The sequence below is a fragment of the Triticum aestivum genome, chromosome 2B (genome assembly GCF_018294505.1).
Source record: "Triticum aestivum cultivar Chinese Spring chromosome 2B, IWGSC CS RefSeq v2.1, whole genome shotgun sequence".
Lineage (NCBI taxonomy): Eukaryota > Viridiplantae > Streptophyta > Magnoliopsida > Poales > Poaceae > Triticum > Triticum aestivum.
Window position 1 is genome coordinate 494,052,498 of NC_057798.1, and position 14,610 is coordinate 494,067,107.

Here is a 14,610-nt window from a genome sequence, read left to right on the forward strand (position 1 = left end):
TGCATTGACGTAACCCTTTACGTCGAACTCTTTGTCACCTCCATAATCAAGAAACATATCCTTATTCCTCTAAGGATAATTTTGACCGCTATCTGGTGATCCACTCCTTGATCACCTTTGTACCCTCTTGCCAGATATGTAGCAAGGCACACATTAGGTGCGGTACACATCATAGCATATTGTAGAGCCTACGCTTAAAGCATAGGGGACGACCTTCGTCCTTTCTCTCTTTTCTGCCGTGGTCGAGCTTTAACTCTTAACTTCATACCTTACAACTCAGGCAAGAACTCCTTCTTTGATTGATCCATCTTGAACACCTTCAAGATCATGTCAAGGTACGTGCTCATTTGAAAGTATTATTAAGCATTTTGATCTATCTTATAGATCTTGACGCTTATTGTTCAAGTAGCCTAATCCAGGTTTTCCATTGAAAAACACTTTTCAAATAACCCTATATGCTTTCTAGAAATTCTACATTATTTTTGATCAACAATATGTTTACAACATATACTTATCAAAAATTTCTATAGTGCTCTCACTCACTTCTTTGGAAATACAAGTTTCTCATAAACTTTGTATAAATCCAAAATCTTTGATCATCTCATCAAAGCGTACGTTCCAACTCCGAGATGCTTACTCTAGTCCTTAGAAGGATCGCTAGAGCTAGCATACCTTTTAGCATCCTTAGGATCGACAAAACCTTTCTGATTGTATCGCATACAACCTTTCCTTACGAAAACTGTAAGGAAACTCGTTTTGACATCCATCTGCCAGATTTCATAAATGCAGCTTGTGCTAACATGATTCCGATGGACTTTAAGCATCGCTACAGATGAGAAAATCTCATCGTAGTCAACTCCTTGAACTTGTGAAAAACTCTTCGCCACAAGTCGAGCTTCATAGATGGTGACATTACCATCCACGTCCGTCTTCTTCTTAAAGATCCATTTATCTCAATGGCTTGCCGATCATTGGGCAAGTCCACCAAAGTCCATGCTTTGTTCTAATACATGAATCCTATCTCGGATTTCATGGCTTCTAACCATTTGTCGGAATTTGGGCCCACCATCACTTCTCCATAGCTCGTAGGTTCATTGTTGTCTAGCAACATGACCTTCAAGACAGGATTACTGTACCACTCTGAAGCAGTACGCATCCTTGTCACCCTACGAGGTACGGTAGTGACTTGATCCGAAGTTTCATGATCACTATCATAAGCTTCTACTTCAATTGGTGTAGGTGCCACAGGAACAACTTCCTGTGCCCTGCTACACACTAGTTGTAGTGACGGTTTAATAACCATATCAAGTCTCCACCATCCTCCCACTCAACTTTTCGAGACAAACTTTTCCTCGAAAAAGGACCCAATTCAAGAAACAATCCCTATTGCTTTCGGATCTGAATTAGGAGGTATACCCAACTGTTTTGGTGTCCTATGAAGATGCGTTTTATCCGCTTTGGGTTCGAGCTTATCAACCTGAAACTTTTTCACATAAGCGTCGCAGCCCCAAACTTTTAAGAAACGACAACTTAAGTTTCTCCAAACCATAGTTCAAATGGTGTCGTCTCAACGGAATCACGTGGTGCCCTATTAAAGTGAGTGCGTTGTCTCTAATGCCTAACCCATGAACGGTATTGGTAATTCGATAAGAGACATCATGGTACGCACCATATCCAATAGGGTGCAACTATGATGTTCAGACACACCATCACACTATGGTGTTCCAGGCGGTATTAGTTGTGAAACGATTTCCACAATGTCTCAATTGTATGCCAAACTCATAACTCAGATACTCATCTCTATGATCAATTATAGACATTTTATCCTCTTGTCACGACGATCTTCAACTTCACTCTGAAATTACTTGAACCATTCAATAATTCAGACTTGCATTTCATCAAGTAAATATACTCAACATCTACTCGAATCATCTGGGAAGTAAGAACATAACGATATTCACTGCATGCCTCAGCACTCATTGGACTGCACACATCAAAATGTGTTACTTCCAACGAGTTGCTATCTTGTTCCATCTTACTGAAAAACGAGGCTTTTCAGTCAGCTTGCCCATGTGGTATGATTTGCATATCTCAAGTGATTCAAAATCAAGTGAGTCCAAAAGTTCCATCTGCATGGAGTTTCTTCATGTGTATACACCAATAGACATGGTTCGCATGTCTCAAACTTTTCAAAAACGAGTGAGTCCAAAGATCCATCAACATGGAGCTTCTTTATGCGTTTTATACCAATATGACTTACATGGCAGTGCCACAAGTAAGTGGTACTATCATTACTATCTTATATCTTTTGGCATGAAAATGTGTATCACTATGATCGAGATTCAATAAACCATTCCTTTAGGTGCAAGACCATTGAAGGTATTATTCAAATAAATAGAGTAACCATTATTCTCCTTAAATGAATAACCGTATTGCGATAGACATAATCCAATTATGTCTATGCTCAACACAAACACCAAATGACAATTATTCAGGTTTAATACTAATCTTGATGGTAGAGGGAGCGTGCGATGTTTGATCACATCAAACTTGGAAACACTTCCAACACATATCGTCAGCTCACCTTTAGCTAGTCTCCGTTTATTCCGTAGCTCTTTTATTTTGAGTTACTAACACTTAGCAACCGAACCGGTATCTTAATACCCTGGTGCTACTAGGAGTACTAATAAAGTACACATTAGCATAATGTATATCCAATATACTAACACTTAGTCTCCGTTTATTCCGTAGCTCTTTTATTTTGAGTTACTAACACTTAGCAACCGAACCGGTATCTTAATACCCTGGTGCTACTAGGAGTACTAGTAAAGTATACATTAGCATAATGTATATCCAATATACTTCTATCGACCTTGCCAGCCTTCTCATCTACCAAGTATCTAGGGTAATTCTGCTCCGGTGGTTGTTCCCCTTATTACAGAAGCACTTAGTCTCGGGTTTGGGTTCAACCTTGGGTTTCTTCACTAGAGCAGCAGCTGATTTGCCGTTTCATGAAGTATCCCTTCTTGCCCTTGCCCTTCTTGAAACTAGTGGTTTCACCAACCATCAACAATTGATGCTCCTTCTTGATTTCTACTTTCACGGTGTCAAACATCGCGAATACCTCAAGGATCATCATATCTATCCCTGATATGTTATAGTTCATCACGAAGCTCTAGCAGCTTGGTGGCAATGACTTTGGAGAAACATCACTATCTCATCTGGAAGATCAACTCCCACTCGATTCAAGTGATTTTTTGCACTCAGACAATCTGAGCACAAGCTTAATGATTGAGCTTTTCTCCCTTAGTTTGCAGGCTAAGAAAATCGTCGGAGGTCTTATACCTCTTGACGTGGGCACGAGCCTAAAATCCCAATTTCAGCCCTCGAAACATCTCATATGTTCCGCGATGTTTCGAAAACGTCTTTGGTGCCTCTACTCTAAACCATTTAACTGAACTATCACGTAGTTATCAAAACGTGTATGTCCGATGTTCGTAACATCCACAGACGACGTTTGGGGTTCAGCACACTGAGCGGTGCATTAAGGACATAAGCTTTCTACTGTCCGCATAATCGCTACTGTCAACTTTCAACTATGTTTTCTCTAGGAACATATCTAAAACAGTAGAACTAAAACGCGAGCTTACGACATAATTTGCAAAGATCTTTTGAGTATGTTCAGGATAATTAAGTTCATCTTATGAACTCCCACTCAGATAGACATCCCTCTAGTCATCTAAGTGATTACATGATCCGAGTCAACTAGTCCGTGTTCGATCATCGCGTGAGACAGACTAGTCATCATCGGTGAACATCTTCATGTTGATCGTATCTACTATACGACTCATGCTCGACCTTTAGGTCTCTTGTGTTCCGAGGCCATGTCTGTACATGCTAGGCTCGTCAAGTCAACCTAAGTGTTTCGCGTGTGTAAATCTGGCTTACACCTGTTGTATGTGAACGTAAGAATCTATCACACCCGATCATCACGTGGTGCTTCAAAACGACGAACTTTCGCAACGGTGCATAGTTAGGGGGAACACTTTCTTAAAATTTTAATGAGGGATCATCTTATTTACTACCGTCGTTCTAAGCAAATAAGATGCATAAACATGATAAACATCACATGCAATCAAAAAGTGACATGATATGGCCAATATCATTTTGCTCCTTTTGATCTCCATCTTCGGGGCTCCATGATCATCATCGTCACCGGCATGACATCATGATCTCCATCATCATGATCTCCATCATCGTGTCTCCATGAAGTTGTCTCGCCAACTTATTACTTCTACTACTATGGCTACCGGTTAGCAATAAAGTAAAGTAATTACATGGCGTTGTTCAATGACACGCATGTCATACAATAAATAAAGACAACTCCTATGGCTCCTGCCGGTTGTCATACTCATCGACATGCAAGTCGTGATTCCTATTACAAGAACATGATCAATCTCATACATCACATATCATTCATCACATTCTTCTTGACCATATCACATCACATAGCATACCCTGCAAAAACAAGTTAGACGTCCTCTAATTGTTGTTTGCATGTTTTACGTGGCTACTATGGGTTCCTAGCAAGAACGTTTCTTACCTACGCAAAACCACAACGTGATATGCCAATTGCTATTTACCCTTCATAAGGACCCTTTTCATCGAATCCGTTCCGACTAAAGTGGGAGAGACTGGCACCCGCTAGCCACCTTATGCACCAAGTGCATGTTAGTCGGTGGAACCTGTCTCACGTAAGTGTACGTGTAAGGTTGGTCCAGACCGCTTCATCCCACAATACCGTCGAAACAAGATTGGACTAGTAACGGTAAGCATATTGAACAAAATCAACGCCCACAACTACTTTGTGTTCTACTCGTGCAAAGAATCTACGCAATAGACCTAGCTCATGATGCCACTGTTGGGGAACGTAGCAGAAATTCAAAATTTTTCCTACGAGTCAGCAAGATCTATCTATGGAGAGACTAGCAACGAGGGGAAGGAGAGTGCATCTACATACCCTTGTAGATCGCTAAGCGGAAGCGTTCAAGAGAACGGGGTTGAAGGAGTCGTACTCGTCGTGATCCAAATCACTGGAGATCCTACTGCCGAACGGACGGCACCTCCGCGTTCAACACACGTACAGCCCGGTGACGTCTCCCATGCCTTGATCCAGCAAGGAGAGAGGGAGAGGTTGAGGAAGACTCCATCCAACAGCAGCACAATGGCGTGGTGCTGATGGAGGAGCGTGGTGATCCAGCAGGGCTTCGCCAAGCACCGCGAGATATGAGGAGAAAGAGAGGTAGGGCTGCGCCAACAAGAGAAGAAACTTGCGTGTTGGGCTGCTCCTATGCCTCCACTATATATAGGGGGAGAGGGGGCTGCGCCCCCACCTAGGCTTCCACCCCTAGGGGCGGCGGCCAGCCCTAGATCCCATCTAGGGGGGTGGCCAAGGGGGGGAGAGGGGGAAACTTGCCCCCCACCAAGGTGGGGCGCCCCCTCCCCAAACCCTAGGCGCCTTGGGCCCTTGTGTGTGTGTGTGTGGGGGGGGGGGGCGCACGAGCCCACCTGGGGCTGGTCCCCTCCCACACTTGGCCCATGCAGCCCTCCGGGGATGGTGGCCCCACTTGGTGGACCCCCGGGACCCTCCCGATGGTCCCGGTACGTTACCGATAAAACCCGAAACTTTTTCGGTGACCAAAACAAGACTTTCCATATATAAATCTTTACCTCCGGACCATTCCGGAACTCCTCGTGACGTCCGGGATCTCATCTGGGACTCCGAACAACATTCGGTAACCACATACAAACTTCCTTTATAACCCTAGCGTCATCGAACCTTAAGTGTGTAGACCCTACTGGTTCGGGAACCATGCAGACATGACCGAGACGTTCTCCGGTCAATAACCAACAGCGGGATCTGGATACCCATGTTGGTTCCCACATGTTCCACGATGATCTCATCGGATGAACCACGATGTCAAGGACTCAATCGATCCCGTATACAATTCCCTTTGTCTAGCGGTATTGTAGTTGCCCGAGATTCGATCATCGGTATCCCGATACCTTGTTCAATCTCGTTACCGGCAAGTCTCTTTACTCGTTCCGTAACACATCATCCCGTGATCAACCCCTTGGTCACATTGTGCACATTATGATGATGTCCTACCGAGTGGGCCCAGAGATACCTCTCCGTTTACCGGAGTGACAAATCCCAGTCTCGATTCGTGCCAACCCAACAGACACTTTCGGAGATACCTGTAGTGCACCTTTATAGCCACCCAGTTACGTTGTGACGTTTGGTACACCCAAAGCATTCCTATGGTATCCGGGAGTTGCACAATCTCATGGTCTAAGGAAATGATACTTGACATTAGAAAAGCTTTATCATACGAACTACGATCTTTGTGCTAGGCTTAGGATTGGGTCTTGTCCATCACATCATTCTCCAAATGATGTGATTCCGTTATCAACGACATCCAATGTCCATGGTTAGGAAACCGTAACCATCTATCAATCAACGAGCTAGTCAACTAGAGGCTTACTAGGGACATGGTGTTGTCTATGTACCCACACATGTATCTGAGTTTCCTATCAATACAATTATAGCATGGATAATAAACGATTATCGTGAAAAAGGAAATATAATAATAACTAATTTATTATTGCCTCTAGGGTATATTTCCAACAGAGGTTGCCGAGGTTGGGGAAGAAGTCGTCGTTGGCAAAGTCGTCGCTACCAGCAGTCACGCGAGTGCGGTCCCCAAAAACCTGATCGCCCCTCTCCCGTACAGGATCACGAGAGACGGGGTTTCGGAGGCCTGCTGTCCCTTCTCGCGGTGCACGCCGAAAGGAGGGATGGAGAAGACTTGCGTGGCGGCGCAATGATCTGGAACGGTGGTGCGAAACCATACGAAGCGGTCGCGGCTAGGGTAGACGTCTGCCTGACTATATAGTGCGGGCCGGGTAGGTCGTGGGAGTAAACCCCACGCCTGAGTCGTCGCGATCCAAAAGAATCGGAAACGGTTCAGTAATTAATTTGTCCGTTAATTATTAATTAATGACTCATTAATTTTCCTGAGCAACAAAAATATAGATAACGTTCATAGCTCTGTCCTCGGCTCAATCCCGCGGCGTGGCGCGGCCGGGCGAGCGAGGAGGAGGAGCACGTGTGTAGGTCTCCTCTTCTCATGCCCATACAAATGGTAGAAGATCTTACCTTATAAAGAAGTGCAACTCCCTCTCAACTTTTAGGGTGGAACTAAATTTTAGTCTCACTCACACCACACACATATGTGCATCAATGGGCCAAGAGAATTTCAGAATTTTAGTTGGACTTTGGGCTAAAAGTCTACTAACAATTTCCAACAGCCACGGCCACGATGGCGGTTTCTGAGTGTGTTAGCATACTCAGCTTCACAATGGCTTGATCAGGGTTGAGGGCTCCTTCGATTCCATAGGGTGCATGAGATGAGCATAGCTCAGAGCCCTTTTATGCATCAGATGAGCATAGCCCATGTGAGCTCATGCACCCTACCAAACAAGTAAAAGTGGGTCGGATTGAGAACTTTTACCCTCATGCACCCTTCATGCACCCTACCAAACACACCCTTATTGTTCATCTTTTGCTTGCTTGGAGTTGTTGGGGTGGTGTGGCTGATTCTCAACATCTTCGTATCGGACGCTGCTTCGGTGCCTTAAGGCACGTGCCTTTGGGCCTATGACAGGTGGACCTAACAGGTGACTGGCCCATCTGTCATAGACCCAAAGGTAGGTGCCTTTAAGGCACCGAAGCTCAGTCCCTTTGTATCTTGTTTTTAGGTGTGTGCGTGCGATTGTGGCGGCATGTCGTTTGCATAGGATTGTATGTTGATTGTTGCTTTATTTATATATAAAGTGAGGTGAAATTTTTTTCCGATACTGAAGCGCGCGTATTTATTTGACAGGATGACGTGGTGCCTTTTTTTTTTATTCCAATCCATGAACAAATACAAGAATCACGCGTGTATCTTGAGCTGATGACAGCTAGAGACTGGAGAGGCTGCCCGTCGAATGAACCCGTACACGCCGTCCAGCCATGAAGTTCAGTACCCCGCCGGGACGCCGCCTTTCCTCGGATCGCTCACGGCGGTCAGGTCCCCGCGGCCCTCGACGTTGTGCACCACGAGCTGGCTTATGGTTCCCCCGGCGAGCGGCTTCAGGGCGTGGCCCTTCTTCAGCAGGTCGCCTCTCGTCGCGGCGTCCAGCAAGAATACGTCGCCGGTCACCGTCGTCCAGTTCTCGTACTGAACCTCGTTCGGGATCAGCTGCAACCATTGTCCAATGGCAAGCAACCAAATCGTCAGAGTTGTGGGATGGGATGGTCGTTCGAGCTTGCATTTGTGTATATATAGTTGATGAAACGAAGAGAACAAGAAATAGTTTCAATCAAGAATGGGACCTGGTGATAAACTCGCGGCGCCATGACAGAGGATAACGGATCCATGTTCTTAGCGAAGTGGTTGAGTAGCACCTCGATCGTCCCGGCAGGGATCATGCTCCCGCCGCTGGCGCCCACCGCGGCCTTCAGCTTCCCATCCTGCCACACACACAGCACGAAAACAATCAGAACCTTGAGCGAAAACTGCAGCCTCTTCAGAAAATTCACATCTTCATGGCGGCCAACGAATCTAACCTTGAGAACGATGGTTGGACACATGGAGGAGAGGGGGCGCTTCAGAGGGGCCACGAAGTTGTTGGGAGCCGGCGGCGGAGTGTTCGCGGTGGTGTTCGCCGGCATGGAGAAGTCGTCCATCTCATTGTTGAGCAGAACGCCTGTGCTCGGGGACAGGATCAGGGATCCGAAGTAGGCGTTGACAGTGCTCGTCATCGAGACGGCGTTCCTCTCGCCGTCCACGATGGATAGGTGGCTGGTCCCGTGGTCCTGAAGGATGTTCCACCTGAAATATGCAAGTTGGTCGGGCAGGATTAATTGGTAGGGCAGCTCGCACTGAACCAGGAAAGATGGCACTGCTTCATGATGTAGTGCACTGAGAAGTTCAGGTTCATGGTATCATCCAAGATGGTCAGGTGATTTTCGTCCAGTATTTTTTTTACCGATAAAGGTTGAAGATATCATATATCCTGCAGGAATTAAATGCTACTAACCATATAAAGTTGATGGTGTCACCACAAAATAGTTCGGGCAGAAAAGGCTTTTAGGTGTTGAGATTTCCTTCAGGTTACAGAACCTGAAACTCTGGTTAAAAGCGTACAACCGTGTTTCTTGCGACTGGGGATATATCTAAAAGGTTTAGTTAGCAATAGAAAGGTAACAAATTCACATGCAAATGACAGTTCTCTGAAACATTCGAATCATGAAAAGAAAAAATATGTTTCCAAAATTTGAACTGCAGTTAAATCTATTGTCGTTCTTTCCCAAAAAGTACAGTAACACGGCCATAGCTCATTGATGTCCACCCTTTATCGAAAAAAAGGCTCATTGATGTAGTTTCATTTGAATAAGTAGTAGAATATGGTTTTGGAAGCAGGTTTCTTTACCTTCCACCATAATGTTGAGGTGAAAATGTCATATTATCGTAAATCGTTCTCTTCAGCTCAGCAGCAAACTTGGGAGAGAGCATGTCGGAAACAACCGCACCAACATCAACAAAGTCAGGATCTCCAAGATTCATCTTTACTGCCATGTAATGCTTCAAGGATTCAACAAGGCGATGAATCCCAAGAGAGCCGGAAATACCAGAAACTCCATACTGAGCCAGGATGTTCAAAACCTGTTCATCGAGTAAAAAGTAAAAACGGATATCAAGAAATAATATGCACACAGAAACTGTCACCATCAGAACGTTAGATTTTTCTTCCAAAAGTGTGATGACACCACTTGACCTGAATGCAACTCTTGTGGTTATCTCTCACCGAAAGAGTACTTGTCTCGTGTTGAATAAATATCTCACTAAAGGACTTCACATCCTTCAGATGTGAAGTCTTCACATTTATATCAATCTTATCCAGAACCATATTCTTAAGCACAACGCATATCTTTTCAATGAAACCTTTGACAAAAAATAGCTACTCTAGTTGACTATTCAGAAAAAAGAAGAAACAACCAATATCACTGTCCATCATCAAAACAACATATAGCAAAAGTGCATGAAATTCCAAGCAAAAAATTTCTGTGTACTGAAAAAGAAAAACACTAAACAGGATAGAGAACTTACCAGCATGAGACCCGCACCGCCGGCAGAAGGAGGAGGCATGCTGAGCACAGTAAGCCCCATGACACTCTGCGAAAGCGGCCGGCGCACCTTGACCTGATACTTCTCCAGATCCTCCTTGGTCATGATCCCTCCGGCCTCCTTCACGTCCTTCACCAGCAGGTCCGCCACCGGGCCACTGTAGAACGCGGCCGGCCCTCTCTCCGCGACGGCCTCGAGCGTCCTCGCGAGCTTGCCGTTGCGGCACACGTCGCCGACCTTGAGGATCTCCCCGTTGGAGGCGTACACGGCCCGCATCCCGGCGTTGCCGAGGATGCCGGCTTCGGTCGCTTTCATCTGCATGTGGAGGTACGGCGACACCGTGAACGCCCAGGCGAGCTTCGCGGCCGGCATCACCAGTTCCTTCCATGGGAGCTTGCCGTGGCGCTTCCATGCCTCGTAGAGGCCCGCGATTTCACCCGGGACTCCGATGGAGAGCGCGCCCCTGGCTTTCAGCGTGTCATTGCCGCCGTACATGTCCTGAATGTACAATTAAGATCGGTAGTGTTCATAATTCACTCTTTTTTTCTTTACGTACAGGAGCAATTGTTCTTGCCAAATCCCGAACGGTAAATGGGCAAGAAGACTCTTAGATTTAAGACCTGACCATATAATCAAGTTCAGGACTCGAGAGTAGCAATTAGTTCTCGGTTTTATGTTTCAAATGGGACAGCAAGTTTAGATGTGTGCATCCTATCTGGCCTCTGATGTTACCCATTATGATTTGTATCCATTTTATGCTACATTTGAAGCTAATAAAAGTATCATTTATCTGAAAAATTAGAGAACAAGTCCTGGCATTTCGTGTAGACTGGTAACGGGTTAGATAGAATGTAACGGTCAAGTGGGGCAACAGCAAGCTAACAACTGGCAGGCACATGGAATTGCGGATCATGTTCCTGTACATTACCGCACTAGTGCACTGACAAAAAAGAAGCGGCCGAAGCACTGAACGGGACGTGGTTGGTCGCATCGTAGCATCAGTTTGCACGCCGGCCGGCCGAACGCGGATTCGTTTCGGCTTTCCCAGTCCGTGCTGCAACTGGCGGCCCAGAGATGCAAGTGGGCGCGGTGATAGCGTGGGGCGCCTCCTCTCCACTGGTTAAACACACGGACGCGCGGCATTGAACATGGCGCCACTATGTAGCTTAGCCTCCACGCGTATGGCCCTCGACCACGCCGATCAGTCACCGTCCTCCCTTTGTTCTTCCCGTCACTCCAAGGTAGTATTAGCAGTGTAGTACGACCCAACACAAGCGACAGCAAGTGTGTGTGTGTGCGCGCGCGTGTAATTACGTATGCGCACATGCATAGCCCTGAATTAGCATTGATAAATATTTGTTTTCAAAAAATGAAACATTGATCAATATTCAATACTCTACAGTAGGGAGTAGGAATCGAGCAGCTAGGGCCTAGGGGGGGACGCTGTCTCTCATCTCTCCCATGCATGTCATGTCCATGTTCTCCGCCAGTTGTAACGGAATAGTATATAAGAGATCCAGACAGGCACGCCAACCATGTGGATTAACCACCCAGTAGGTGTGTGTCTGGTTATACTATATGTTTTTAGTTTGATAGTAGTATTCCATTGGTTAGATGATATTCATTTTCCTCGGATAGGTTTGATGATACGGTTGTCAGTAAGTTTGAAAATTTTGGTGTGGAAGTTTGGTAGGCGCCCTACACAGCGCAAAAAGATTTCGGCTCAATCAGCAAATTTGCATTGTAGTCAGTCTCAAATCATATGGTTGAACGAATAAAGTAACGGAATAAAGTAAGGAAACACACAAGCATCCACAAGTCTTTGAGTAGACTACGGCAAAGAGACGACTCTTCCAATCACTCACCTTTGTGGCGGCCAGCGGCGCGGTCTCACGGGAGTCGTAGATGACGGCCGTGCCGTCGGCGAGCCTGACCAGCATGAACGCGCCCCCGCCGATGCCGCTGGACGCGGGGCTGACCACGCCGAGGCAGAGCGACGTGGCGACGGCGGCGTCCACGGCGGTGCCGCCACAGCGGAGCGCGTCACGCCCGATCCTGGAGCACCGCTCGTCGTCGGCCGCCACGGCGCCGTGCGGCGAGGTCACAACCTCCCTGCGTGCAGCCTCCGCCGCCGCTCCGGCGGCAAGGAAGAGAAGGACGAGCGCGGTCGCCGACCATCGTAGGCGTCCAGCTGCTCGAGGTGAGAAAGAAAAAGGAGTCACTTAGCGCACAGTGATACATTTGCGCGCACGACGGAGGGAAGAGAGCGAACGGAGTCTAACGGGCCATCGGCAGGCGCGGGAGGGAGCAGAACACTGAACACACGGAAGACCGCGTGGAAGAATCTGACCGGCGAGCTGGACGAGTCGATCGGGTCTGAGAAGCCCACACGGCAAGGTTTTATATACAAGTTCTCTAAAAAAAAGGCTTTATATACAAGCCAAACGGATCTGCTTCTCATCTAGCTATACGTCTTACGTTGAGATTCAGGCCGATATTTGTTCTTTTTCCTTTCCCTTATTATGTTTGATTGAGTTAATAGATGAGACTTAGTCTTGTGGCACGTCGTCTCAGCTGTCATGACACCCCCCCCCCTCCCCCCTTCCATCGCTCGCAACACGTCATGCCACTAGTGGAACCATATGCTTGCAGCTAGGGATGAAAATGGAGCGGCAACCTTCCGTTTTTACGGAGGAAAAATGAAAATGGAGAGAAAATACGAAAATGGAAATGGAAATTTGCAAAACGGAAATGGAAATGAAATTCTTTATACGGAAACGAAAACAAAAATGGAACGACATTTTCCAGTGGAACAGACGTGGAAACGGAACTTTCCATTTCCGTGAATACGAAATTTTCAGCACTAGCATCAAACAACACACGATTACACAAATGAGCAGAATGGATTATTTAGGCCAAACTTCTACTACCACACACGTACTTAACTAGATCCTATACGCAATTGTCCAATACTATGCTAAGTTGCTAACATGATCATATTATTTGTAGCCATATTAACAGTTCATTAAATAATTGTTCTTGTGTGTATTTCTCTATGATTCATGGGGTTTTTAAGTTTCGCTCAACGCCCATTTTTGTTTCTGTGTCCGGTCTATATTCGCTCTGTGTCCGTTTCCGGTAATATCTGTTTTTGTATTCATTTTCGAGGTTTCTGTGTTCGTTTCCTCACCTGCAAAAAAATATGAATAAAAATGTGGTACCACCTAGTTTGGTCCGTTTTCGCTCCATTTTCATCCCGCCGTCATCGCTCCTCCTTCGCTGGAGCCGAGCAAAATTTGTTATAGTAGACAGTAAGAAAGTCGTCGTACTAAGGCCCATAGGACCAGCACACCAGAACAACAAACGCCGCTGATGAAGAGTAGCGTAGATCGGAAGGACCCAACCTGAAAGCACATGAACGACAACCAAATCCGAGAAGATCAACCAAAGATAGATCCGCCGGAGACACACCTCCACACGCCCATCAACGATACTAGACACACCACTGGGATGGGCTAGGCAGGGAGGACTTTATTCCATCTTCAGGGATTCGTCGTCGCCTTGCCTTCCTGAGTAGGATACAAACCTTAACAAAACTCAAAGAACCGTCAAAAACGGAGCCCTCCCATCGGCAAGGGTCGGGATCCACCACGCCCCATGGTCTTAAGGCCACTGGAGACGAGGCGAACCGACGGGAGGCAGAGAAACCCTAATCTATCACAACACATCGCGTAACATTGTAGGATCGAAAGTATGTCTAGAGGGGGGGGGGGGTGATTAGACTACTTGACCAAATAAAAATCTAGTCTTTTCCAGTTTTAGTTATTGGCAGATTTTAACAACTTAGCACAAGTCAAGCAATTAACCTACACATGCAATTCTAAGAGTATAGCAGCAGAATGTAAAACAATTGCATATGAAGGTAAAGGGAGGAGTTTGAGGAGGCAAACGCAATGTTGACATGGAGATTTTTTATCCATGGTTCCGATAGGTGGTGCTATCGTACATCCACGTTGATGGAGACTTCAACCCACGAAGGGTAACGGTTGCGCGAGTCCACGGAGGGCTCCACCCATGAAGGGTCCACGAAGAAGCAACCTTGTCTATCCCACCATGGCCGTCGCCCACGAAGGACTTGCCTCTCTCGGGTAGATCTTCACGAAGTAGGCGATCTCCTTGCCCTTACAAACTCCTTGGTTCAACTCCACAATCTTTACGGAGGCTCCCAAGTGACACCTAGCCAATCTAGGAGACACCACTCTCCAAGAGGTAACAAATGGTGTGTTGATGATGAACTCCTTGCTCTTGTGCTTCAAATGATAGTCTCCCCAACACTCAACTCTCTCTCATAGGATTGGATTTGGTGGAAAGAAGA

At 46.3% G+C, this 14,610-nt stretch overlaps 1 protein-coding gene across 2 annotated transcripts; it reads right to left on the minus strand.

Moving 5' to 3' along the window:
• Window positions 1–7,953: 7,953 nt before the first annotated feature.
• LOC123045645 (glutathione hydrolase 1) lies at window positions 7,954–12,702 on the minus strand. 2 transcript variants are annotated; one of them, XM_044468785.1, is made up of 7 exons: window positions 12,518–12,702; window positions 12,101–12,426; window positions 10,218–10,733; window positions 9,541–9,773; window positions 8,675–8,939; window positions 8,441–8,578; window positions 7,954–8,306 (listed from the first exon to the last, which is right to left on the minus strand). In XM_044468785.1, exons 1-7 carry the CDS (start codon window positions 12,522–12,524, stop codon window positions 8,085–8,087), a joined length of 1,707 nt encoding a protein of 568 aa, XP_044324720.1. In that variant the 5' UTR covers window positions 12,525–12,702; the 3' UTR covers window positions 7,954–8,084. The 2 variants fall into 2 exon arrangements, with proteins under 2 accessions (XP_044324720.1, XP_044324721.1); XM_044468786.1 differs by having other exon boundaries at window positions 12,508–12,610.
• Window positions 12,703–14,610: the final 1,908 nt, after the last annotated feature.